Source organism: Triticum urartu, chromosome 2, assembly GCF_003073215.2.
Source record: "Triticum urartu cultivar G1812 chromosome 2, Tu2.1, whole genome shotgun sequence".
NCBI classification, from domain to species: Eukaryota; Viridiplantae; Streptophyta; class Magnoliopsida; order Poales; family Poaceae; genus Triticum; species Triticum urartu.
Genome location: NC_053023.1, coordinates 675,954,693 through 675,981,904, shown reverse-complemented (window position 1 = coordinate 675,981,904; position 27,212 = coordinate 675,954,693). Strand labels below are relative to the sequence as shown.

Sequence of the window (27,212 nt, the reverse complement as noted above, 5' to 3'; positions counted from 1 at the left end):
TGTCTTCGTTCCGAAAGACCTCGGTATTCAGGGTTAGGACTCTCTACAGCAGCACATGGGGCAGTACCATCGCTGTCATGTGGGCCCGGTCCCATTTGCCATCTACTACACCATAACACCATGTAGGCTTCTACAGAGGATCTCAACCCCATTATTCAGAGTTTCAGATCTTCCGAAGGATAACGAGTAGGATCGAATGCCACATAGCTTGAATGTCCAATCCCAGATTAATGCCAATGTGTTGCCACAGTTTGCGGTTAAGAGATCATTGAATGAAGATATGCTACTGCTGCTTCTGGGCCATGGCCACACTTTGGGCAGTCGTTATTGTAGGAGATGTGATTGTGAATGAGGTTTGCTTTGGAGTTGAGCCATTCGTAGATAAGCTATATGAAAAAAAATGTGACCTTCAGAGCCAAACACACATACTTTTTGTACATATTTTTTTAATTTCCAAATAAACTTGGTTTTGAATTGTATGCAAATAGGTATCACATGGCCCCGAGAGCCAAACGTCTCTGACCATACTTGGAAACGAAGCGGGGTCCTGCAGCCCTGCCCTATTTTCCTTTTCCTTCTAGCAATACCTCAAAATCATGATTTGCTATACTTCCATACCACAAAAATGAGCTGAAACACTGACAGCCAAGCTATGAAAAATGTGTCACCAACAATCTGTCTTCTAATGAAGACTGATTGCCTAATACGAGTACAACATTGCAAGTGCCTCTGACTTGCCGTTCTGAAATTTCAAACAGAGCAAGTTGGTCAACCAGGTTAAGACTGAAAAAAGGAATCATAAAATGAAAGCCCGTGATTGAATTATACAATAGCATAAAACGTTATGCCGGTACATCCTTGTAGCATAAAATGTTCCTGGTTCTCAATGCAAACCCAGTTAATCAGTTAATCTTGTGTGGCTTCAGCGGTGAGAGTAGTCTTTAGGTACCCAATTTACTTGGACATAGGATACCTTCGGCGGTGGCGAATTACAGAAACCTCAATAGGTTGAACCCTTTTTTACATATTGGTGTTTCAATGGAACATCATACTTGATGAAAGGGAGTATTCTCAAGCAGAGTAACCACTTTTTCGTAACTTTTGTCCTTTTAGAACATGAACAGAATAGCAGACACAAACTGAACTTTGAACTTAACCGATTGAACTATATATGCGTCCTAAGACTTTGACCAAAACCTTTTCAAACTCTTTTCCTTCCCTTCGAACTCTTGCTCTTCTCCTATTGGTTTTTCCTTCCTTCACTTGGACTGCTTTATCTTCTAGTACAAGCTTAACATGGACTGTTGCCCTCGCCTGTAATGTCCTAAGTGCTAACAGTCCACGACAGCTTAAGTTTGGTGAAGTGAGGCAGTCCACCGGATATGCCATACATCTGTAATTTTGACCCCTTTGTTGTGATATTAACATATTAGGACGACCTCATTTCAATAAAAGGAATGCGTTGGTACCTCAAACGAAAGCTTTTCCTCCTTTGCCTCTCGTGGACTATCTCTGTGCATAAATATCAACAAGTGCCTTTGCTGCCTCTGGGGCGAAGAATTTGGCCTGCATGGAAGGGAGTAAATTTAGTCGCAAATGGCATCCTGAAGATGGAAAGACACTGGATTCTCTTGATTATTCCTCAGATGGAAAACTATGTCACTTAAGGCGGATGTCTAATCATTTCTTGTTACTGGTATGTTTAAATAGCATATTAATTTACAATTAACAGTTGAGAACTTTGGTGGCTTCATTACAACGAAAGTAGATCTTTGCTTAGTCATGGGGTTTCTAAAACTTGGTCTTCTTGCAAGTCTTTGGCCTCTCTATGTATGACTGGAGAGGTGGTGGTAGACTGAGAATCCTTCCCGGATTGGGCTCTCCGTTACTTCTTCTCCAAGTCAGATAGGCTTGCCATGCTTAATTAGGAGCCCCAAAGGCTTTGCATACCTAGGCCCATAGGGCCTGTTATATAGTATAAATGGTCCAAGGGCACGGTAATATGCCTACACTTCGACACCGATGGACCTATATATGTCTAAAATAGCATATTCAGACATAGGCAAGAAGTGTTCTACAGATGGCTTGGCCAGTCCTTAGAGGTAGCCCCAATTAAGTGGAATGGAAATCCCCTCTTCTGCAATTTAAAGTGTTGGTGAAGTGCTCAACTCAACTCTATCCTTCTGGGTGTTATTAGGTACCATAACTGATTTGTACTCCCTCCATAAACAAATATAAGAGCGTTTAGATCACTAAAGTAGTGATCTAAACGCTCTTATATTTCTTTACAGAGGGAGTAGTAATTAATTTTGAGGCCAGTAGACATTGAAACCGTTGGTATGTAATGTCACAAACAAAAACGAAACATGCTCTTGAAAGGAGATATCACAAACGAAGACAATACCTGAATAAACATTCTTTCTGCATCACCTGCCTTACCATTTTGCTTCAGTATAGCTCCCTGTGAAAGTGAAATCAAAATGTATACCGTCACTTCACAGTAGAAACAAATAACTGGTCAAGATTAGACTACTGAGAGTCCACAACTATTCAAAGTAGTGACTTTGCTTAGTGGTAAAATCAAATAGCTGAATCATGGTATGTTCTAAATATCTCCAACAACAACAACAACGATAAAGTCTTCAAACCCAAACAAGTTGGGGTAGGCTAGAGTTGAAATCCATAAGATCTCGAACCTAGTCATGGTTCTGGCACGTGGATAGCTAACTTCCATGCACCCCAGTCCATGGCTAGATATGCCCCCTTATTTATTTTGTTAATATTGTGTATAATGAATTGGCATGTCGAATCTACTGAAAAATTAAGGACATAGCTGATGTTCACTCTTTATGTTGTCCTAAAAAGCACAATTCAAAGTTCCAAATTCCAAGGTAAAGCGCAAAGTATGCATTCTATCAATACCTTCGCCAAATAACCACGGAAGTCTTCAGGATGTTCAGTGATTAAGTTATCATAAACAGTAACAGCGTCACTGATATGGCCCCAATCAGAATAGGCCTTTCCGAGAAGCAGGTCAACCTGTGATAGCACATTAAAATAACTGAGCACTCTAAACTCCCATATTAACAGTCAGTAACTCAAAGTAGATTGTCCTAACAAACAGTGCTACAGTAGACGCACCAGGATTTCAAGCGTGGGGCATGTGGAGTTTTATTTTCTTTTGTGACAACAACAAACCAACCGACCTGAGAGAGGCCAGAGGAGAGTAGGTGCACCTCGAGAGGAACGGATAGCAGCAGGTCTGTGCCATGGACTGCAGTATTGGCTGTCGAGGACACTGGCTCAATGCATCACCGCATCGGTAGATTTAGTTGGTGTGGGCCCACGTGTGTTATGTGGCTGCTAGAAGGAGGGCACGAGAGGGCCGGCCGGGGGCCTTTTTTGCCCACGGCCGGGCAAGAGGGAAGGGATTTCCTTCTTAATTCTTGCTTGATTAGATTGATACATCTCCTCTCTTTGTATAGAGAGGTTTACTTGACTCCCAAGCAAGGCTTACTTGACCCCTAAGCAAGCGACCCTTATCTCTAATTAACCCTAAGACTAACGGGCTATACCGCCAGCCCAGGCCATTAGGCCCATTACGTACTCTAACACTACACCCCACCTGGACATGCAGCTTGTCCTCGAGCTGCAGCCTAACCAACTTATAACCATTGACTCGACGCAACACAAACCTAACACCTAAAAACAAGCCTTTTACATCTAGGCTTGTTTTATTACTCTCGACCTGAAATGGACTGGGACGATTTATTTTGGACCCCTTAACAAAAAGTGGACACCATCCGCACGTCGGACGTGCACGTGTACAGTCACCTGGATCCCATGGACACCATCTGGACAAAAGGAGTGCATGTGTATGGCCACCTAAAAAGTGGTCGCAAGAGCGACCAGCAGAGGCGCCCTCGCGGCGGCCGGCGGAATGCAGTGGTGCTACGCGGTGCACTCCTGTCGGTGACACCCTGCCTTCTCCCCGCCGGACGGCTGTTGGTTTGCACCGCACAGAGAAGAGTGGAGGGCTTGGGATGGAGAATGACGAGGAGGGGTGCGCCCCCCCAACCGCCGATGTCGCAGACTTTGAGGTCGCTGTCCGTGGGGAAAACAGCATGCCCAAGATCCTCGACGCAGCGGACGAGATTGAGATCCTTTGCGCAGCGAAGTGCAACTGGGAGGAGCGGCAGCTGCAGACCACGCATCTCCCGCACACGCCGACGTGCTAGGAGGCCGCGCGCAGCAGCCTGCAGCCTCACCACTGCTGACACGTGGCGGGTAGTGATCCAAGCCGGAAGCGGTGACGGCGATGGCGGGAACTTGATCTGCTGGATCGGGACTCCAGCCAGCGCGGTCGATGCGGGGCCGGAGCTGACCGACGGTGGCTGCTGCGGCGGAGGCGATGGTGGCGGTGGATGGTAGCTGCAGCGGCCCGACAAGCGCGGCGGAGGCCGCCTGGTGCGGCGGCTGCCATGGCAGCCACGGCGGCGCAGTGGCGGCGCAGCCGGGTGCGGCCTGTAGGACCCGACCAAGAACAGGTGGATCTCCTAGACCGCCTGGGTTAGGTCCCACAGTGCCCCGGACACCTCCGGGGTGAGGACGGCGGAGGCCGGCGCGACGGAGGATCCCAGTGCGGGCACAAGCGGGGCGACGGTGGTGGTGGTCGCCGGAGGCGACGAGGTGACCGGCAGCGGAAGAGACGGGTTGGGCGGCGGTGAAGACATGATCGAACCGAACCTAGCTGATACCAAATTGTTATGAAGGAAATCCCTTCCCTCTTGCCCGGCCGTGGGCAAAAAAGGCCCCCGGCCAGCCCTCTCGCGCCCTCCTTCTAGCAGCACCATAACAACGGCCCTCTTGCGCCCTCCTTCTAGCAGCACCATAACAATGTGTTTGTGGGAACAAGGCACAGGAAATCATGGGCCAGTCTCTGCGTCGCCACGAGAAAACTTAGTTGGCCTCTGAGGGTGGCAAGGTATCGAGAAGCGCATGTATATGGGTTGGAAATTTGGAATTGAGGAACTTGATAGAATTACACTAATACACAATTACGCAATTACACATACATATTGGCATATATACCAAAACATATCTTTTTCCGAGAAAACACAAAAGCTTTGCGTTTCGATGTATTGAAAAGGTAGGAACAAAGTTAATCACACACCCAAACGGGTAGAGCAAAAAGGAAAATGAAAACACTGCTCGGGAAATCAATGAACATCCCAGCCCTCAGGCCGGCACGCTGTCAACCGGGTGGCTCCCGCTCTAACCCACTCACAACCCTCATGAATGATGTTGCTGAGGAGGACACGAGAATTTGGGTGTGCATTGTGAAGGTGCAGGCGCTTCTGTGCTTCCAGATCATCAAGGACGTGAGGAGCACAGTATTAGCAAGGCCCTTGTGCCTCTCTTTTGATGCCCTCTGCTTAGCTTCAAGCCACTGGTCAACGAGGGTTTCACCAGGGACGAGGCCTCCGAAGGTGGAACAAATCGAGGAGAGAACCTCGTGTCAGATCACTCTGGAAAACAGGCAGTTAGCCAAAAGGTACTGCATTGTCTCCAAGGTTTGGCCGCGGAATAAGCAAGCTGGTTTGTGCGGCAAGTCTTTGAGAGCGAGATGCTGCACTGTCCAGCAGCAGTTCATACCAGCCAGCCAGAAGAAAATTTTCACCTTCCATGGAGCCCAAGACTTCCAAGTTAGTTTCCAAGCATGACAGCAGATGGAACCGTGAATGGTCGCCCTGTAGCAATCAGGCGGACTAGACCCCAGACTGTCCAGCGCCAGATAAGGCAATCTGGCTCATCGGAAAGGTCAGTTGCGGCCATAGCCCACCAGAGCAGCACGAAACAGTTGCAGTTCTGGCAGCAAAAGGCCACCAGGGATGTCATCGATCCAAGTCCCGTTATGGCCCCTGTGCTATGGTGCAGACTTCTTTTGACGCTTAGGGACCTTGGCAAGGATGTCAGGTGCAATTTTTGACACCGCATGCCGTCAAGCCGTCATTCAGACCAAAACCAGCAGGACTAACTATTACCCAGCTTGGTGTAGGTAGAGGTGTGGAACAGGGCATGCTCTGAGGATGAGGTTTGAGTAGCAAGCTCGTTCCAAGGCTTGGATGGGCCGGTTTTGCTGAACCAAAGCCATGTAGATGTAGGGCGCAGATACATCCCATTCTGTCGAGGTCAAGGATGCCTAGGTCGCCTAGCTCGAGAAGGCAGCAGACGCAGCTCCAATTGACCAGAGAGTTGCCGATGTTAGCCCCCTTGCACCCTGCCCAGGTAAAGCCGTGTGGAATTTTGTCATACTGACGGCTTTGGCCAGGAACTGCGCCTTTTAAGTCTATGCCTATCAAATTCCTCACAGCACGCCCTCTGGCTGTATTCAGCACACTAGCTATCCCATTATGAATCACAGTTCAACATGTATGCTGTCAATATTTTAAGCAGAAAGCTTCACTAACTCTGCTAAAAACCAAGTAATTTACAAAAATATTAGTAACAGCTGATCCTGTGATGAGAAACAACATACTTGGATAGGATCGATATCTCGAGACTCCTGAGCACCATTCTCATTTGCAGCCTCCAAATCAGGTTGCCTGGTTTGACGCTTTTCACTCAACTTGCGACGGCAAGATAGAATTACTTCGACTGCCTATCAGAAATTAAGGTCGGTTAATTGGGAAAATATGGCAGATATTTTGATTTGTACAAACTGGGCAAAATTAGAGTTTAACTTCAAATAAGTTATATGTCAAGGTATGTCTTGATCATAATTTTATTTACAGACCTGATCGGGCTTCTTAGCAGCAACTAATGAATTTGTCAGCCCACGGAGAACGTCAAAATCAATGCTGTCAGATGACTGATCACAAAGTATTAGAGTTAAAAAACCTGTATCGTGATAACTAGTCAACGACAACATATATTTTGTATAAATATAAATGTGCATCAATACTTGCTTACAGATAGAGAGTTCCTGTATGATGAAGAACTCCCATCATAATCCTTGAGCTCAAACTTTACTTCACCTAACAAGCGGTATGCTTCTGCTTTGTCAGGGATTACCTACATCAAGTAAAATGTGCATTTCTGCTAGATAAGAAGTTCACAAGCTAGACAGAACCTGCAAATATTTCCGAGGTGGCTGCAGGGGGTAGATAAGTCGTTAGTCGTTACGCTTATTATGGTCAGGCTGCAGCAGTTTTTTGGCCCATTTAGCTATGTAGAAATGATCTTGTATTTGTGAAAAAGGAAGTAGAAATGATGTTATGCTTGACAAAAAGATGAGTTCAATCTTGTATGCAGGTGTTGCTCTCGTCTACCAGTTGGCTGTGGTCCTGGACGTTGTTACAGAAAGTGCAACACAAGGAGTCGATGGAGCTTGGCACCAAGAAGCTCGAGTGGCTTACTCGGAGTTCATTCCCTGTTCTGTTCAAATACCATAGAAGAATTGAGGAACTCTTCGTAATTCTATTCATGTGCAATGGCATGGTATAAATACAAGTACATGGCTTGGTTACAACAGTTTGCTATACAACTGACTGAGCTACAGACGCGAATGGGTGCACGATGTGCGCACGCTGTGGGCGCAATGGGAGAACGCCGAAGTGGACGAAGTACATGCAAAGGACTCGGTCAGTATGGTACGAGCGCGTCTTCCAGCATGAATGGCGCCCCCCAGTGATAGGCATCTTAGTCTGTGATGATGATCTGTGTGGTCTATGTGGCTTTTGATTAGGCTACTTTTTGGTGACTTTGTAATAAATGATGTAATAATTGAGGTTGTATCTGTGATGAAGAGGCCTGGGGTAATAAAGCTTCCGTTTCCTAAAAAGACAAAAACTCCAAATAGCAAATACAAGCTGCACCAAATAAGGGTACCTTAACTAGCTTCTCAAGTAGATCTGAGGCCTTCTGATATTCACCTAGTTCAACCAACGATACTGCTGCACCCTGTGAGGCCATGTGAAAAGTAAACAGGTATGTCATAGAACAAAATTGGCAGTTTTCAAATTCAATTAAATATTTCCACAATGTTTCAAGTATTTATATGCATGTATTATTCTCAAAATTTTCTTTCTGACACATCAATCTCAACAAGATAAAGAAAATAGTACAATTGCATTCCAAAAAGGGGTCATACGTACAATTCACCCACACAAGCACTAGCTTGCGAGGTAGTGCTACTAGAAGATAAGTGGAGTAAATATGATGGAGTCTAGCATATGACTGGCCTGAAACTGCCAAAATTTATCCCAACCAAAGGTGGCATGCCAGGTGTCCCGTGGTCATGTACAAAAAACCGCTTTCACCACAAGTGATCGCGGCGTTGAGCACTTTGGCGGTCATTGCCAGGAAGTGAAAGATGGACCTTGATGCTCCCATGTTGAGGCAGAGGCGTCATTCGATATGGATGAGTTCTCTCCGGCGAGCGGTGGTCAGTTTGGTTGCACTTGAGCCTCACCCTATTGCTTTGGGCCTTGGCGCTCTGGTGTCTGGCTCAGACAATGTCCCTTGATGTTCCATTTGTCTTTGTCCCTATCCCCAAGCTCTAGTGTCTTTTTTCCCTTTTTTTCTCTTCTCTTTTTTTGGGTTTTCACTCGGTTTTCCCTGATTAACCGAGAATATTAGGTTTTGGGGATCATCTCTCTTCTTCTTGATAAAATGCAGGAACCCCCTGCCCTCGTGACGAGGTTTCTCAAAACAAAACAAAAAGGTGTCCCGTGGTTAGGAGAGATTGAGGTGGAGAGGGAGGTGCAGCTGGGCTGGATGTATTGCTGCATACTGCATCTATGGAGGAGGGTGGTGCCGCTGGGATTAGAGGACAGAGAAGAGACGGGAGAAATTAGGGTAACTTCTTGTCTGCTTTATTCAACAGCCAGGGTCTCCTTGTATAGATGCGGACACCCTCAAATATAAAATACAGATCTTTTGTTCAAGAAAACGCAAAAACTTGCATCTCGATGCATTGATAGAGACCAAGATTTGTGCAAGCCCAGGACCGGACTAATACTCCAATTTACAACTCCACGCGCCTAAGGAGCAATCGACGGAAGTAGTACACCAAGACCCACCTCCCCTGCCTTTGCCCATGACCGAGCCTCGACCTTGATCGTGTCGAGCAAACTGAAGATACTGGGCTGTGCGTTGTCGAAGACAGCATTGCGATGCTTCTGCTGCTCACCATACTTGACACTCATCATGATCCACAAGATCGCCTATGGTGATTGCGGCAGCAGAGATTGAGGTGGAGAGGGAGCGGTGAGGCTATGGAGGAGGGTGGTAGGATTTATGGGAGAGAGAAAGAGACGAATTTTTTTTCTCAAAACTGGGGGGGGGGGGGGGTGATGCATGGGCGCCCCATCTGGTGCAGCCTGAACAGGGTGCACCTTGGGTGGCCACTCCTCTTGTATTCTTGCCCCCAAATAACATCAAGACACACCAGTAAGGCCAGTAATCGCCGGTGGCCAATTAAACTTTTACTAACTAAGCAATTATAATTCATGGACAATTATAACGAGGAGTCTTGTTATGCAAGTTGCATCAATAAATAACAAATGAAGTACCAATGTGGACAGAAATCACATGGTAAGAGCAGAAAGTTCTAGGACAGGATGCATAACCCAAGTAAAAGAAAGAAGGAAATAACAGTTCACCTCGAGAGCGGTAGGATCGTTAGGCGACTTGGTCAGTGTTTCTTCGTACCCTTCAAGTGCCCTCTAATCAAAACAATTGACAATATCTTAATACAATAACAAAGTACCAAACTGAACTGAAAACATTTCCTTAGATATTTTTGGTATTGCGGCTAAAATAATTCTTTGACCCTTTGTGTCGAAATGAAACATCAGAGGTACAATACAAATCAATACAAGTATACAGCTCATAAGCAAGCACATTCCACAACTGTTTCTAAGCATGGCATTTGTTTTTACTACAATTCTGAATACTTAGATGATGGCCATGACCGCTACGCAGTACGCCTGCTGTCTAGACTGATTGCTTATGCTTCCTTTTTATTGAGCTACATCTTGCGACAGAAAATCACATGGCTATAAAACATTATAAGGGTGACATGGACATGGTTTTATTTTTCAAAAGCAAAACCTTTTATGAACAATTTGTGGGTAATACTACACATACACTATAACATTCGCTGTAACTGGAGTGGTTCATATATTTAAAAGTCAGCAATATTTTCTGGGTGGATGGGTGGGGGGGGGGGGGGGGGTACCTTATAGTTTGTTCTTTCCTCCTCAGAAAGCTGTTTGTTAACCACAGTGCTTTCATTGCTAGGGCTAACACTGTAACAAGGGAGTATAGTTCCTCGTAAGAAAATGATTATGTACATAGGCATACAATGAAAAGTCAACTTTTTAAACTGCAAAATTATTTTTCTCTTATGACCTACAGCTTTGTTCACACATGAATCACTTTAATTACCAGCATCACATGTAAGAGAACAATGATGTAAGGTGTAATTGTATTTCCAAAACTGCCACCAATTAATAGTACAATAGATTTGTTACTAGATATTTCAAACACAAAAATAGTATAAATTAAGCATTTGATAGTAATATTCTAGTGCATAAAAATGTGCTGGCCCATCAGACTCCTGAAGTAACTAATTGTCTGTAATTACACTCTATACATACCTGCTAAGCGCGATCCACACGTACAATGTATGTTGAACAGATTAGACTAAGCTCAACCAGACCGACTAAAAATATATCTAATATAACACATTCAGTACTTCAAAAGCTTCCAAGAGAAACTCTTAACACTAGTCCAAAACCACAAACCATATTCACTTGCTACTTCCTGACGTAACAAATGTGGTCCACTAGTTCCTCATAAGAAAATGATTATGTACATAGGCATACAATGAAAAGTCTAACTTTTAACTGCAAAATAGAATAACTATTTTTCTCTTATGACCTACAGCTTTGTTCATAGATGAATCACTTTACTTGCCAGCATCACATGTAAGAGAAAAATGATGTAAGCTGTAATTGTATTTCCAAAACTGTCATCAATTAATTGTACAATAGATTTGTTACTAGATATTTCAAACAAGAAAATAGTACTCTATAAATTAAGTATTTGATAGTAATATTCTAGTGCATAAAAATGTACTGGCCCATCAGACTCTAAATCATCACTTGCTACTTCCTAACGTAACTAATTGTCTGTAAATTACACTTTACACATCCTGCTAAGTGCGATCCACACGTACAATGTATGTTAAACAGATTGGACTAAGCTAAACCAGACTGACTAAAAATATATCTAATATAACACATTCAGTACTTCAAAAGCTTCCTAGAGAAACTCTTAACACTAGTCCAAAACCACAAACCACATTCACTTGCTACTTCCTAAAGTAACAAATGTGTAGTCCATTAGTGTAGTAGATGTTAAGCACCTTCCAGAAGGGAGGAAATCCCCAAAAGTGAAGACTAGTCCAAAAACCACAACAGCTATGCCAATCCCAACCTGCCAGAGAAATTCCGCTGTACATGATATGGAAGCTACCAAATAGTGAAAACACGTAAATGATGTACATGTATACTGACCCTTGTACCAAAGCCAAGTGTGCTCTTATCTGATTCAATTGGAGCATCATAATCAATAGCTTGATAATTTTTGTTCTCTTCAACTTTCTTTTTATCAAGTGCAGACCTGTAAAAGAACATATTAACAACAGAAGCCCCAAGCTTAGAACATGAATAAAAACATTAGATTCAAAGAAGAGTAAATTACAGCAAAACACTCCTTTTTGAACTGAAACTGTAGGGGAGGTCCCGGCAGTAAAAGTTTATTAAAAGAAAAAATATATACACCTTCGAGGGAGGGTGTAACAAAAAACTATAGCTCCGAGGGATTTTAACACTAACACCCCAAGGCTAACCTTTAGCAAAGAAAAAAAAGTACACTGCCTAGTCCTTTAACTGAAATATCATTGAATGGGTCTCCATCTCATTGTCAGAGTCCTTCTGGCTCGGCTTGAGCTAGAGCCAGTTTTTTAGCCAGCTTGCCCGAACCTCTTCAAATCGCCAGCTCGCCCGAGCCTCTTCAAATCGCCCACACTCTGCCCTCTCACTCTCAATCCTCTGTGTTTCACCCACTCCTGCGAGCTGCCGCCAGATGGACGCGAGGGCGGTGGCGGAAATCAACAACAGCGCCCTCACCTCTCCCACAACAGAAAGGCAGTGGGTGATTTAGGGAAGCTCGGGGAGCTGCAAAAAACCCTGGCTCAAGCGCAAGCCCAGCCATAAAGGCTCTAACAATGACAGGTGGGTCCACTCTGTCAGATTTCCAGCAGAATGGCATGATGTAAGGCCACAACGGACAACAGTTTCAACCAAAATTTCCAGCGATACAAAATGATAGTGGTCATTTGGGCTTGTAGGCAGAGATGGGATGGCTGTAAAACTATAGTCTACATCCTGGCAGTCGTGCAAGAACGCGGCATGCTAAAAAGACACTAGCCAAATCAGGTGTGGGTTGGAAAAGTGGGAAACGCAGCACATTCTTCTACATTTTTTATATTTTTCATCACATTGGCCAAACAGAAGTTTAACTATGAACCTCTTGCTTCCATATCATATCGAGTCTCGGTATCTCGTGTATCCAATAACTTGCTCACAAACTTTCAAGCAGCAGCAGTTGAACAATGGATTTGCCTTTTCACTCACTATAGCATGAGGTAACTATTGAGTACCTTCGAACAGCTTCAACTTTTTCCAGAAATTTCTTATCCATGACCGTTTTATCAGATTTGTTTTCTCTTCCAATTCCTAACTCTGGTGCCCCTGAAAACGTAAATGTCCAAGTATTGAGAAGTGTCAGCGGTGGGTGAAGTGGCAATAAAATCATATCTAAAAAACATTAAAGGCTAAATGCATAAAATAAGTTTGTTTATATATATAGATCAAAGGATGTTGTTTTTGTTTTTACCAGGTGGCGGCGTCAAGCTTCACGGCAAGTTGTCAAGCAATACGGCAAAGGCTTCGGCTCATTAGTAATTTTGGTCGCTTGGTGATTATGGAAGCATAGGAATGGATGTGTCTTTAAGGGGGCCTCTCATAATTTCAGTGTCATTATGCAAGATATAAGGGATGAGGCCAAGTTGTGGTGTATGGCAGGGGCTAAAGGCCTCAGTAGCACTAGCATCTGGCCATAGCCTTTGTTTGTATAGGCCGCTGGTCATTTTTCTTTTTGTTTTCCTCAGTGAAGGCCATGTATTAAACCCTACCCTAACAGGTGTGTATGTTTCTGCTTAGACTCCCTTTCTTCTTAATATATTGATGCGCGTTCAGGAAAAAATCCAGTACAAGAAAACACAGAAAGATACAAATATTCCATAAGGCCAACCACAGCATTAAGGCCATCCGATGCTAACTCTCACTTCCCTTTCTTGGCATCAATAATTACGTTGCACTGGGAGATGCTTGCTTTTTTCGGGTTTTTTTTTAGACAATGCTTGCTTTTTTTGTGGAATTGTATGTTGATTATTTGATACTAACTCCAGGAAACAAAGTATGGGCCCAGTGGCCCACAAGTAAAAAAAGTAAGGGAGTGAGAGCATGTGGTGAGAAAAAAACAACACATATCTCAAGTTGCTAGACAAGCACACTTAGCAATCTTGGTAACATACTTGCCACACAATAATTACAAATGAAACTAAAATTTGAAGTGCACTCACACTGTTCCTGGTTCTTTGAGTCTGCAGATGCTACCTTGCTGCATCAAAAGAAAGTTGTTGATAATAATATGAATAACCAAAAAAATCATAACTAAATTAAACTAAATATCACTATGAAGTATAGCACGATATGAATAAGAAAAAATATTAAAGTCTTTAGTTTGAGCTGCAGATTCTGTCAACATAGAAGATAACAAGGCACATCTGAAGCCCAAAAAGAAGAGAGAAAGAACCCAAACTTCTGGAGTTTAGCTGCATGCATCACAACTTCATACATCATGGCCTTGAATTACCAGGATATTTTTACATACAATTTATTGTATAGGTTGTTCTGGAATCTACAAATTAAATTGTATTGAGAACCAGATCTAACACGTAAGCATAACAAATGAGCTATAGCCCGTAGGTAGAACAGATATGATAAACAGAGCGAAGTTGTTGGCAAGAGGCCGACCCCATGTAAGCAATATTGTGGTATGTAGCCGAACAGTTTCACAATTAAGATATATTTAACACTTTAATCTGCACATTAAATTCTGTATAATGGCTGACAAAACAGTTGAGCTTCAAAGATTATCAAATAATGTTTCAAATGAGGACATATTCCTAAGAGTTAAATACCTCAAATTTCCCTAAAAGCTCCCATTTTGGACACAGGTAAAATCAAACTTTCATAATTTTGACTTCTAATGTCTTCAGAAATATTTGGACAACATACTTGAAAACAATATGAAGGTCAATAGGGCATCCACACTAACGAATCAAGGTATTAAACTCAACTTTCCCTCACCCTGTAAGGGCTGACGAGATTGTCAGCACAAGCATACACGGGAGATGAACAGGATCACCTGTAACACCCTAGTTAAATGTTAAAATTTGTTTAATACCCGCCCACAAGTGGGATGGGAGTGCACGTATGGATTGCACCCCGCTTACACTTTCTTCCACAATGTGTGTAAAAGATTTAACCCAAAGGTGTTATTTTCAGAAAACACAAGGGTATATACGATGGACCAAAGTACCAAACCTGTCCAAACTCTCTATGTGGGACTAACCACCACAGATACACCTGGGTACAAGGGCCTCCACACTAATGGGCAGGGGGATTACATGAAAATTGTGTTTCTCCATATCTTTCAGACTTAGAATAACCTGGTCAGTTTCAGAAAACCTTACAAATGAAATAATCATAATGCATTGCTACGTTTTTTTATTGCAATGCTTTTGTTTGTTGCCTCTGTGACTATTAATGAGTTGGGTCATACAGTAGCATTAATAAGTATGTTTTCGGCAACTAATACCAGTGAAGGAGACTGGAATCTCCAACGCATCAATTTTGGAAAGGGGTGTGCTGTTTAGCCATGTCTAACATGAAACATTAGTAGAACCGTGCACATTGCATCCAGAGTATACTATATAGTATAATTGTGGTGCCGACTTAAAACTTACGTACATAGATTTTGGTGAAAATACTCATATATCAAATGTTACATGAAAATTCAATTATGCACTTTTTTCCATTAGAATTTTGAGATGTACTTAGATGTTACATAATACAAGAGGTACATGGTATGGAAAAAATGTGATGACAACCACAACCATAAGTGGCAACAAGGACAGAGTCAGTTCATAATGTGACGAAAGAAATCAGTTGCAGCAAGTTTGAATACCTTGGGTCCTGCACAACATCCTTTGCCCTCTTCCTGCTTTTAATCTGGTGATAATGCAAAGGCAAAGTAGACCATCAAGGAATCGAACTTCTTAACATAGCATGAATAAGATGTAGGACCCCAGTAAAGAGAATTTCATAAAATCAAGAACCTCTAATATATAGGGCAAGAAAGTAATGCAGTCCCGTATTTTTTAATAATTATATTAGTCAAAGATGGAACACACTGCGGCTAAGCAGAAGTAGGGGAGGGGGAAATTAAAGACTGAGGGAACCTACTCTTTTCTTATTTGTAAAATCAGTCCCAAATCCACCCCCGCCGGAAGCAAAACACTCAAAATTGAATGCCCTGTGCATTCTGTAGTTGGCAATCTTTAAACCAAATATTTCCACGTCAGTACCTCGTCCAATTTTTTGCAGGCATCCCTACAACAGACATATACATACCTCAAACAATAAGCTTATATTCCAAAGAATTAGACTAATGTGAAATTCTGCAATCGAAAGCATGAGTAAATTAGATATTGTTCGCACTTTACAGAAAATATAATATACAAAATGGAAGAAAGTGGCAGGCAAGAAGATTGTTTTGCTTACGGGAAATCCCTTTGTACTTTGGACAAACTAAATTTAACTGTATGGCCTCCTTTAGGGCTTCTTTGGTTCGCAAGAATAGGAAAATTGCAGGAGTTGGATGTGATGATATGTCCTTTCCTACAGGAATTTAACCACATGAATAAGAATTACAAGTTGTTTAGTTGTAGCACCGGAAAAACACAGAATATTTCAGAGGGATAATGTGTGTGCCAAAGTTGTAATAGACATAGAAAAGTTTCCAAAAGGTTGAACTCGATAAAAATTTCCTTCGAAATGAGTTTGAAGTTAACCATAAGAAATACTCACAAGGATTTTCAACCTACAAATCAAACAAGCCTTGAAAAAAATTCATAAGGATTCTAATCCTACAAATTTCCTTTGAATTTCTAGGAAGGATGCCCTTAAAATGGACAAAAATACACTAGGCTTCAGCAAGGGGTAATGGCAAGTTGAATCAATATTAGTTACTTCGCTTATCGAATGAATTTAACAACGAAATATTTGTGTGAGGTGGTCGTCCTCAATGTTCTCTCCCTTGGCAAGCCATCCATAAGTGCTCATGCATGCTATCGGGTGGGATGCTCTTCCTTCCGATGGTGTGGCACCCTTCGATCTAGGGCGAGAGGGCAGGGGGCCTTCTACGAAGGTAGTGTCAACAGAGACGAAGGCATTGTGACGGTGTCTGGCCAACCAAGAGCTGACGAAGGCCGTGGGCTCCATTGACCTAACCCGGCTTAACTACGGGATCATCACCATCATCCCCAAGGTACCTGGGGCCTCAGACATCCGCCAGTTTCGCCCGATCACGGTGGTTAACGTGATCTTCCACATCCCGATGAAGGGGTACGCCAATAGGGTGACCTCGCTGGCCGACCGTGTCACCCATCCCAATCAGTCGGCCTTCATCCAAGGCCGATATATTCTGGATGGGGTTTTGGTCTTCCATGAAGTCCTTCATGAGGTGCGCGCCAAAAACCAGAAGGCGGTCTTCCTGAAAATCGACTTCCATAAAGCCTATGACACGGCACATTGGCCCTTCCTTCAGGAGGTCTGATGATTGGTGAGCTACCCAGGTCATGCAGATGGTATCATCCGGTCGTACCGCGATTAACATCAATGGGGAGATCGGCCCCTTCTTCCCCACCCAATGCAGGGTTAGGCAGGGCGACCCCTTCTCCCCCTTTCTATTTAATATGGTGGTCGATGCTCTCGCCACCATCCTAGACAAGGCCAAGGCCGCGGGGCACATCCGCGGTATAGTCCCTCACCTTGTAGGAGGGGGTGGGGTCTCCCTCCTACAATATGCCGATGACACCATTATCATGGTGGAAGGCTCCGCGGTTGACATCACAAATCCGAAATTCCACATCTGCTGGAAGCAGATGTCGAGTCTCAAGATTAACTTCGACAAGAGCGCGGTCATGGTTCTCGGCTACGGCCCGGACAAATGCCAAAGTATTGCTGACTGCCTTAATTGCCAGTTGGGTTCCTTCCCCACGTCCTATCTAGGGATACCCATTAGTGACTATCGGCTGATAGTGGCGGAGCTGCGCCCAACGGTGACTAAGCTACAACACCGAGTCAAACCCTGGCAGGATAGGTGGCTGTCCAAGGCGGCCCGAATAGTACTCATTAATTCCTCGCTATCTAGCTTGTTGCTGTTCATCATGAGCTTCTCCAGCCTTCATGAGACCCTTCATCATGAGATAGCCAAGTTTCAGGCACGTTTCTTCTGGGCGGGGGAGGGCGATCAGCAGAAGTACCACATGGTTCGCTGACCTGAGATCTGTAAGCCGCGCGACTAGGGCGGGCTCGGGATCATGTCCTCCAAACGCATGAACATCGCCCTACTCACACGCTGGCTATGGCGCATCGCGTACGGGGAGGGAGGTCTGTGGCTTGACATAATTCAGAACAAATATCTCTGTGGACAGCCCCTCGCCTTCTGCCAACGCTCCGGTGGCTCCTAGTTCTGGCAGTCCGTCATCCAACTGCTCCTGGTCCTTCGTATCGGGACCTCCATCGCGGTAGGCTCCGACGCCTCAACCCTATTCTGGTTCGACAGATGGCCAGGTGACCTTGCCTTCGAGGCGCATTTCCCGGACCTGTTCTCCGCCGCGATAGAGCCTAGGATCTCCGTCGAGGTGGCCCTTATTGACTTAGGGCGCCTTGCTTTCCGTCGGCCGTTTGGCCCCAAAGAGCTTGATGCTTGGCACGAGCTCCTTGAGTGTATTACGCTCCAGGAACCAGATGTTGACCAACAAGTTGACCGCATCTCCTGGCGCCTGGAGCCTTCAGGTCGGTTCTCCACGAAATCGCTTTACCAGGCTATCGCGGCAGTTCCAGGCCCAGAACCCCTCGCGGCGATCTGGACGGTTAGACTGCCCTTGAAGATCAAGATCTTCCTCCGGCAATGGATCCGCGGCCGGGTACCTTCAGGGGTGGAGGTACTTAAGCGGAATGACCCGGGTGATGGAATGTGCCCATTGTGTGCGACGGTAGAGGACTCCAACCACATCTTCTTCACCTGCAGTGTCGCGCATTTCTTGTGGATCTGCTTCCGGGAGGCGGTCGGTGGAAGTTGGTGCCACACTAATTTCCCCAACCTATTCGCGGAACTCATCGCCTCACCGATGCGGCTCCGCCACATTAGGTGGCTGGGCACTGGGGTGCTCGCCTGAACGCTTTGGACGATTCGGAATAAGCTAGTGATTCAGCGTATGCCTCTCCGACGTGCTACTGACGCGATCTTCAAAATGTGTGGCTATATGCAGCTTTGGCGGACGCTTAGCAGCCCGCAGGACCGAGACGCCATCGACACTCTCATCGCCGACCTGCGCGCGATGGCTCTCCACTTGGCGCTGCCGCTTCCTCCACCACCTCTAGAGCCGGATTAGCCACTTGGTAGCCGTTGCTTCGCCATTTGTGTTTTTTCATTTAGGGCTTGTTGAGTTGTGCCCTTAGCAGAACCCCTCTTTTGAACCTGTGTGTCCGTGCTACTTCTTGTTGTGTGTGTGTGTGTCGTGAACTCTTCTGCATTGTTGTGGCTTGGTGGTTTGCTTCATATATAAAGCGGGGCGAAAGCCTTTTTCGATAAAGCTATCGACACTTAGTATCTACTGTTTGGGGCTTTATTAATTTAAAGCTAGCGTAATGCCTTTGATTAAAAGCTAGTTTCCCTCAGTTCCGGCCATAGAGGGTGGCCAAGGTGCCCTGGGACATGGAAGGAGGCGCCTTCACATCCCTCCTCCAACGGTCAACGCTCCTCAGATCTAGCGGGGTTGGTCGGGGGTCGCTGGCGTGGCCGCTTTCCCACAAAAAAATCGGCCTTGGCAATGAGGCATGGGTGCCCTGGGATGCGGAAGGAGGAGCCTTCTTGTCCCTCCTACGGCAGTCGGCGCTTGTCCGATCTAGCAGGTTACCGACAAGGCCGGCTCTCTCGCCCAAATCTGGTCTTGGCAATGAGGCAGGGGTGTCCTTCGGTGGATGAAGGACTTGACAACAGAAGGTGGTGTAGGGTCTTGGATGCCGGGGCGTCAGTCTTGGAGGGTGGGACGCACAGGCGGCTCTCCGGCTAGCCCCGTGGCGAGGTTGCTGCTGGCGGTGGAAGTCGGACCCTGATCCAAATCTGAAGGCCCAAATCCGTCATGGCGGTGGTGGGCCTCTCCTTGGGGTGGGCTCGATGGTCAAGGTCCCACAACAATGTATGAGGGAGGTACTGAGCAAAAGCTCAGCGCTTCAACGCCGGCGCCAGCGACATTGCAGGTGTCCCTTCCCTCTTTGGACCTTGTTCGATTAATCCCCTCACCAAAGGATTTGAAGGGGATTGGGGAGGTTTGAGGGGGATATTGACCCCTTCAATCCCTTTCAAACCTCCAAACCTTGCCTAACTGAACAAGCCTTCGAGGAAGGGGGGCATGGTTCTCCTACATCCCCATGTCAACACTATGGGTGAAAACCCTTGTCCGTATCGGCAGACTTGGTGATGGCGGCGCATTTGCGTCTTAACCCTCCTGCGACGTCGTTGGTGAGTGCGGGTCTCCTCCGGCCATGACGGCGTTCTTGGTCTAGTTGGAATCGTCTCTTGAGGCCTCCTCGGTCCCGACGGTGACCACTCTCATTTGCCTCCTGTCATATACACATCGTAGTGTCGAGGTCTCAGGTCCCCTTCTGGTCACCGACAGGGCTGGTGCTCCCCGATCCAGAGCGAGAGGGTAGTGGCCCTCTCCGACGACAATGAGGTGGGACTTGGTGGCAAAATCCGGCGGTTCATCAAGGAGTCGTGAGGTCATTTTTCATCAGGCGTTGTGGGCTCTTCTTGGGGTGGTTCTGCCACTCCCATGCTTTTGCTCGACGACAAGCTGGCGCAGCCCAACAGTGCACCCCTGGTGCTTTGTTTGTGTTGTTAGTCTTGTATAGTCTAGCTATCTTTGATCAGCTTTCTAAGAGGTTTAGCTCAACACCTTATATCGTATTCGGCCATGTGGCTTTATCTATAAAGTGGGGTGAAAGCCTATTCTCTAAGTGTATAAGATTTTTCAATAATTAAGAAGTATTTCGTCGAGCCATAATTAAAGTCTGTTGGCACCAGGTGTAGTTTCATTATATATTCTGCTTCCTAGAAGATACAATTCTAATATATTTTTCTATTTGTTTCCCCTATTTACAGCCTCAGTAATTTTGTCCTGATTTTTTCGCATAGACAGGTTAAAAGAGACATAAACTTAGCCATGGAGGCATAAATTCAGTCTGAAATGCTAGGAATAAAACGGCGCAGAAACACTTCTAGTACATATCTAAACTCTGAAGGAAGTAAACATCAGGAAGCCGTGTTGATAGAGACATGTTTCCATTCAGTTAATAACAATAAAATTGGTGAACATCTTCATCTAAACTCTAAACAATGAAATTTTGGATGGGAAAATCACCCGTAAAGAAACTGAAGGCTTCCTCACCTCCGGTGACGCCGGGCTTCTTTGAAGCGAAGAGCGAGCTGGAGCCATGCCGGATCGAGGATAGCCCCCATGGCCGGCGTACGCGCCACGCGGCCTCGACCTCACAGACGAGGAGGTGCCCGAGCACCTACAAAATCCCCTCGCCGTGACCAAGGTAAAATCGCCCATGACGCCGCTGCTTTTTACTGTCGTCGACTCGCTCGTGCTAGCTGCAGAGAGGAATAGGGGGTCAGAGCCCAGCACAGAAGTACAGAGGGAGAACCATTGCTCAACCGCGCCGTCGCGGAGAGATGGGGGTGGGGGAGAGGGGCTGCACCACGAGCGCCGACGCCTTTGCTCAACCGCGCCGCCGCTCCTATCCAGAATCGCAGCCGCCGCAGCCTATCGGCAGCAGTTTTGCACCGAGCATTCTCCCTATCCACTAAATGATGGAAACTGGGCCTGATCAGGCCAGCACGGCCCAGTCCCGTCGTGCCTCGGGCCGCGTAGAGCTCGGGTCAGCCGGCCCGGCCAGCACGGAACGGACAAGCCTCGAACGTCCAGGCCGGGAACCCTATTCCCGTAGGTCGCTCGCTTGGTAATATGTTGACCGGCACATTACGAGTTCTGCACCATACGCGAATCAATCTGTAGTTGAGTTGGTTAGGTGGACAGTGGTATTCCCAACCCACCAGGGTTCAAATCCTGATGCTCGCATTATTTCTGGATTTATTTCAGGATTTCCAGCGATGCGTTTTCAGTGGGAGGAGACGTTCCCGTCGACGACGAGGCGCCTACGGTGACTTCGTAAATCTCAAGATGATATGCCGGCTCAGTCTCTCGGAGGTGCTCATACGGGTAGGGTGTGCGTGTATGCGTTCATAGGGATGAGTGTATGCGCGTGTATATGAGCGCTTGTGTTTGTACTGATGCTAAAAAAAAAGAGTTCTGCACCATACCGGTTTTTCTCGTTTTTCCTTTGTTGTTTCTTCCAGTTTTAAATTTCTCTGTCTTTTTCATTTTTCTTTTATATTTCTTTTCCTTTTTTAACGTTTTCCATTTTCTAATTCAGCTTCTTGTCGGGTTTTTTCTTTTCCTTTTTCATTTTTGGGCACATCTTTCAAATTGGCAAATATTTCTAAATCATGAATATTTTTTAAATTGATGACCATTCTCATCAAATCATAAACAATTTTAAATTTTTGAATATGTTTACAATTTCGTGAACATTTATTAAACTTGTGAACATTTTCCGAATTCATGAACTTTTTAGAACAATTGCAAACATTTTTTGAAAATTGGCAAATATTATTTGAAATTGCAGAACAACTTTCGAAATACATGAACATTTTTTTATGAATATTTTTCGAATTCATGAACATTTTTCAACTGATGATTTTCTTTTCTAGAATTTAGGGAAAATTTAGAAATTCTGGAACATTTTTAGATTTTTATGAATTTTCTTAAAAAATCGTGAACATTACTTGTATTTGTGCATAAAATTCAAATACATGAACATTTTTCAAATTCATGAGCATTTTTTGAATTGACAAACATCTATTCGAAACCCCGAGCATTTTCTGAATGTGCAGACATTTTATGATTTCTCGAACATTTGTTAATTTGTGAACTATTTTTGCAAGTCATGAACAATTTTCGATTCACAAGTATATTTTTCCAAGTTTTGAACATTATTCGAATTCACAAACATTTTTGTTCGTTGAATTTAATTTTTTTACATCAATTTGAGAAAAATCATAAACTTCAAATATTGTTAATCAAGTATGAAATTTGTTCATCAAGGCAAATAATATCCATAAATTTGAAAAAAAAATTCATGCAATTCAAATTTCTTATGCAAGAGAAAATTCAACAGAACTCAAAATATGTTCATAGAAATTTCGAAGCGTTCTGATCAAAATGCAATAAAATATTCAACAAAATTCAGAAAATGTTCGTTTTCAAAAATGATGAACATTTTTATAAATTTATTGTTTTATTTTTGAATTTCAAATCTATTTTGAAATTCCCAACTTTTTTCAAGAAGCCAAAAAGACTAATATATTTTTGTGATTTCGGTGTGTTAGGGTGTACTTGTATGGGTCAAGGACTTTGTATTATTTTACGATTTGAATACAAGCATACTTGCTCAAAAAAATGTTGCCTTGCCATGTTCATCTGTGCGCTGCTGGGAGTCAGACACACCAGATTTACAAGGGGCTGATCGGGCTGGTGGTACAAATCTTATGCGCAAGCCATAACAGGCCTCTATTAGGCCGGCCCGCGTCCCCATACCAGCACGCCATTTATTCAGGGTGTCTTTCTCAAAAAAAATTATTCAGGGTATGCTTGGTTGCTGCCTTGATGAAATATTGCGTGGCCTGGAGCTTCCCTGAAACCTGCATGCATCATGTTGGGTTGGTGCCCTGGGTCATACGAGTCTAGCATGGCCTGCACAGCCTGACAAAAGGATTAGCCTGGCCGGCCACTTGGCAGCGTGATTAGCCTGAGCCAGGCGTCTCATGTCTTGCGCCTGTGTGAGCCTGCCGCACCGCCTGGTATTAGTTTATTATTTCTTTTACATATGATTGATGGGTGTGGATTTCTTTATGTATTAGTTGTACTGCAAAGCAACACCAGGCTCAGGGCACAAACCAAACACATGTGCGTCAGGTTAGCCTCACCACGTAAAATTTTTCAACAATCCAGGCTCGATCCAGGCATGAGTTTCCTCGAGGCAGGGTGCCCAGGCCTTTAACCAAACACCCCCTCAGTGTGTGTTTTGGTGTTAGGCAGCGCCCTGTGCGCCAAATAGGAGGGCGCACCTATGTCTCGCTTGAAGCGAGATAGTACCGAGCATGGACACCGGCATTTTGAAATATTTGAATATTTATATTATCAAAAGCACTTCATACACAAAGTTGAAAATGTTAATCACACATTAGAAAAATATTAAATGTGTAAAGAAGAAAATATTTCTGGTGTATACAAAAAATGCACGATGCGTATGGAATGTAATCATGCATTTAAGAATGTGTAAAGTAGAAAACAACCAATATAAGTTTTCATTTTTTTAAATGTAATCATGCATTTAAAAAATGTTAATTGTGTATAGAAAATATATTTTCAATGTATACAAAAAATGTACAACTGTATGGAAAAATGTTAATAATCTATTTTGACAATGTTAAGCGTGTACATAAAAATGTCCCTAATATATAGAAAATGTAGAATGTGTATGAAAAAAGCGGACATAAAAGTATTTAGAAAAATGTTAATCTTGAATTTAGAAAATGTTAAATGTGTATATATAAAATGTTCATAATGTATAAGAAATATACAATGTTAATGAAAAAGCAAACATAAACTGTGGTTGGATGGTTAGAGGGACAGTGGTATCCCCAGCCCACCAGGGTTCAAGTCATGGTGCTCGCATTTATTCATGAATTTATTTCAGGATTTCCGGTGATGCGCATTCAGTGGGAGGAGACGTTCCCGTCGATGATGAGGTGCCTACGGTGACTTCGTAAATTTCAAGATGACATGCCGGCTCAGTCTCTCGGAGGTGTTCATAAGGGTAGGGTGTGCGTGTGTGCGTTCATAGGGATGAGTGTATGCGCGTGTATAAGAGTGCTTGCATCTGTACTGTGTTCAATTTTTTTAATGTTAATCATGTATTTACAAAATGTTAAAACTTGTTCTTGGTGTGTACATAAATGTACAATAAAATGACAAAACCTATACAACAAAGAAAAGAAGAAAATGATGAAAGAAAAAATAGTAAAAATATCTATACCAATATAAAAAGATCCAAAGGGGCAGATCCAAATCATCTCTATCGTCAAATCATGTTATCTAGCGGTTCAAATTCTATGTTAAGCACCAAACACGTTTAACGCTCTAATTACCCACCACTGTCGTTGGTTATAAACACGTTTTGACTCAACGCTATCTCATGAAATCTGCCATGTAATTAATATCCAATCATTCCCGCGAAAAAAGTAATTAATATCTTACCAAATACCAACATGCAACAGATATATCTTATCTAATATAACGAGCAACTAATATCCTACCTAATATAAACGTGCATTGCATGTACATTATTACTAATAAAAATAAGAGAAGAAAAGAAAAAAAAAGCCTGTAAAACTTTGAAAGAAACAAAGAAAAATGAATCAAAAAAGAAACCAATGAAAAAAATAAAACCAAAAGATAAAATAAAAGTAAATAAAAAGAATAAAAATGCCCGACAAAACCGTACTTAGAACGAGAGAGCGACAGTGCTAATGGGCAAAGCCATACACTTGAGCCCTGCAAGCCAGACTGATGCTAGATTCAAGAAATAGGAGCTCCCGGTATGCCAACCGTTGGCCCGTGCCTAGCCTTCAGGCTTCGTAGAGCACCAAAAAGGCCCGGCAAAGTCTGAACATTATATCTACTTATCCTCTCTCTCTCCGACGGGAAATCAAGGAATCGCGAGCGTGCTTTGGGCTGGCCCAAACACAGGGCGAGACTCCCTTTTTTTCATTTTTTTTGCTTTTGTTAACTTCAAAAAAAGTTCATGAAACCCAAATTTGAAAATAAATGTTCACAAACTAAAAAAATATTTTTTAGTTTTTTTTGCGATTTTTCTCACAAATTCAAGAAATGTTCATAATTTCAAAAATTGTTCACGAATCAATAACATGTTCCTGAATTTATAAAATATTTGTGAATTCAAGAAATGTTCTTGATTTAAAAAATTGTTCGCAACTTCAAAAAAATGTTCATGAACTCATAAAAAAGGCTCACGAATTAAGAAAATGTTCAGGAATTCAAAAAGTATTGATGAAACACAAATAATGTCCACGAATTTGATTTTTTCAATTTAAAAAATTGTTTGCGAATTCAAAAAAAAAGTTCACGGATTTTTCAAAAAATGCTCTCAAATATAAAATATGTTAACGTGTTTTTTAAAAGTTGAGGAATTGAATGAAAAATATTCTTGGATTTGAAATAATTTTCCATGGTTTTTTAAAAGTTCACGAATTTGAAATAACCTTTGCTGATTTGGAAAAACATAAGGAGGTTGAAAACAAGTTCACGCATTTGAAATAAGGAGAAAAGGATCAAGGAAAACATAAAACAAGAGAAAAAACAGTTCAGGAACCCCCGAATGGCCCAGCCCATACAGAGGACGAGGCACGTGGGAGGGTACGCGTTTGATCACTATTCCCTGACCTACGTGGGGAATAAGATCCGCCCTGTCTCACCGTCTCACGAGCCCTTCGTTTTCTGCACAAGATCACTATCACATTTTTCATACACCAAAAAGAAAAGAAAACCAACTAAAAATAGCTTGATTAATTGTGTGAAGAAACTCTTCTATTCAGAGCTAATTAAACATGTTGCATGTGGTGTCTCTTTCTCTATGGCTACATATGAAATGTTTGCATTAAAAAGCACCATCATGTGAGGTAAAAGTCTAATCAATTCTTCTCGAGAAGATATAGTGACCTTATATAGGTGCAAATTGTATTTTTGTTAGTCGTCTTGTATTTAAAACAAGAGGGAGCGGTTTTTGCCCTTGTCTTCACCAAGCGATATTAAGGTGAGCGGTTCTTGTACCTACACAGTTGCAGGCTCCCCTTCTCTTCGCTTGTCACCTGACGACTACGGTTCGGCGGGAGAGCCCTGGTTTCCTTCTGTCTAGTGTCTTGGTATATGACTAATTTTGTGAGATGACAGCACTCAGTCGGTGCTAATGTTGTCATCAGGAATAAAACTTTCCAGGCCACCACCTTGATGGCGTTCTACGGCAGCATCGACGAGCTGCAAATTTGTGTCTAGCGAGGCCTCGTACTGGTGGACATGCTTCTTCAACTATGTCCACGTCATGTTAACAATTTCTCCAATGCCATCGCCGAGCCAAAAGTGTTTGCTTTGAAGGTGGATAGCGCAGAACTTCAGGATCACAAGTGTAATTGGTTCACCACACCATGCTTTACCTTTTGAGAGAAACCACTAGTGAACCTATTGAAGCCGGTCCAATATTCTTTCAACATTAATAAAATACTCTTTCCAATTCCTTGCTCTTACTTTTCTTGCAATCAAATCTTCCATACACTTGGGCTTTTAATCCTTGTATAAGTTGTAACTAGCAATGCTAGTGAGATCGACAACCTCGCTAGTTAGGGGCCAAGGCAGTTTTGTATTTGTGCATGCAAGTGATAATCATTGCATGTGTTCTCAAACTCGCATGGGTCCGATAAACCTTAATCTCACCTACTTTAAGGGAAATTGTTGCTAGCCA

At 43.6% G+C, this 27,212-nt stretch overlaps 1 protein-coding gene across 3 annotated transcripts; it reads right to left on the bottom strand.

Annotated features, from left to right (window-relative positions):
* Positions 1-531: 531 nt before the first annotated feature.
* Positions 532-21,342, bottom strand: LOC125539651. Of its 3 annotated transcripts, none has more exons than XM_048703151.1 (18): positions 21,255-21,342; positions 20,939-21,147; positions 15,666-15,812; positions 15,388-15,431; positions 13,718-13,755; positions 12,734-12,824; positions 11,586-11,691; positions 11,435-11,505; positions 10,244-10,313; positions 9,666-9,728; positions 7,891-7,962; positions 6,973-7,074; positions 6,797-6,871; positions 6,539-6,661; positions 2,923-3,039; positions 2,405-2,461; positions 1,470-1,566; positions 532-742 (listed from the first exon to the last, which is right to left on the bottom strand). In XM_048703151.1, the coding sequence occupies exons 2-17, from the start codon at positions 21,104-21,106 to the stop codon at positions 1,507-1,509; spliced, it is 1,404 nt and encodes a 467-aa protein (XP_048559108.1). In that variant the 5' UTR covers positions 21,107-21,147; positions 21,255-21,342; the 3' UTR covers positions 532-742; positions 1,470-1,506. The 3 variants fall into 3 exon arrangements, with proteins under 3 accessions (XP_048559108.1, XP_048559107.1, XP_048559109.1); XM_048703150.1 differs by lacking the exon at positions 532-742 and adding an exon at positions 800-1,393; XM_048703152.1 differs by lacking the exons at positions 532-742; positions 21,255-21,342 and adding exons at positions 800-1,393; positions 15,984-16,100.
* Between the last annotated feature and the right edge of the window lie 5,870 nt (positions 21,343-27,212).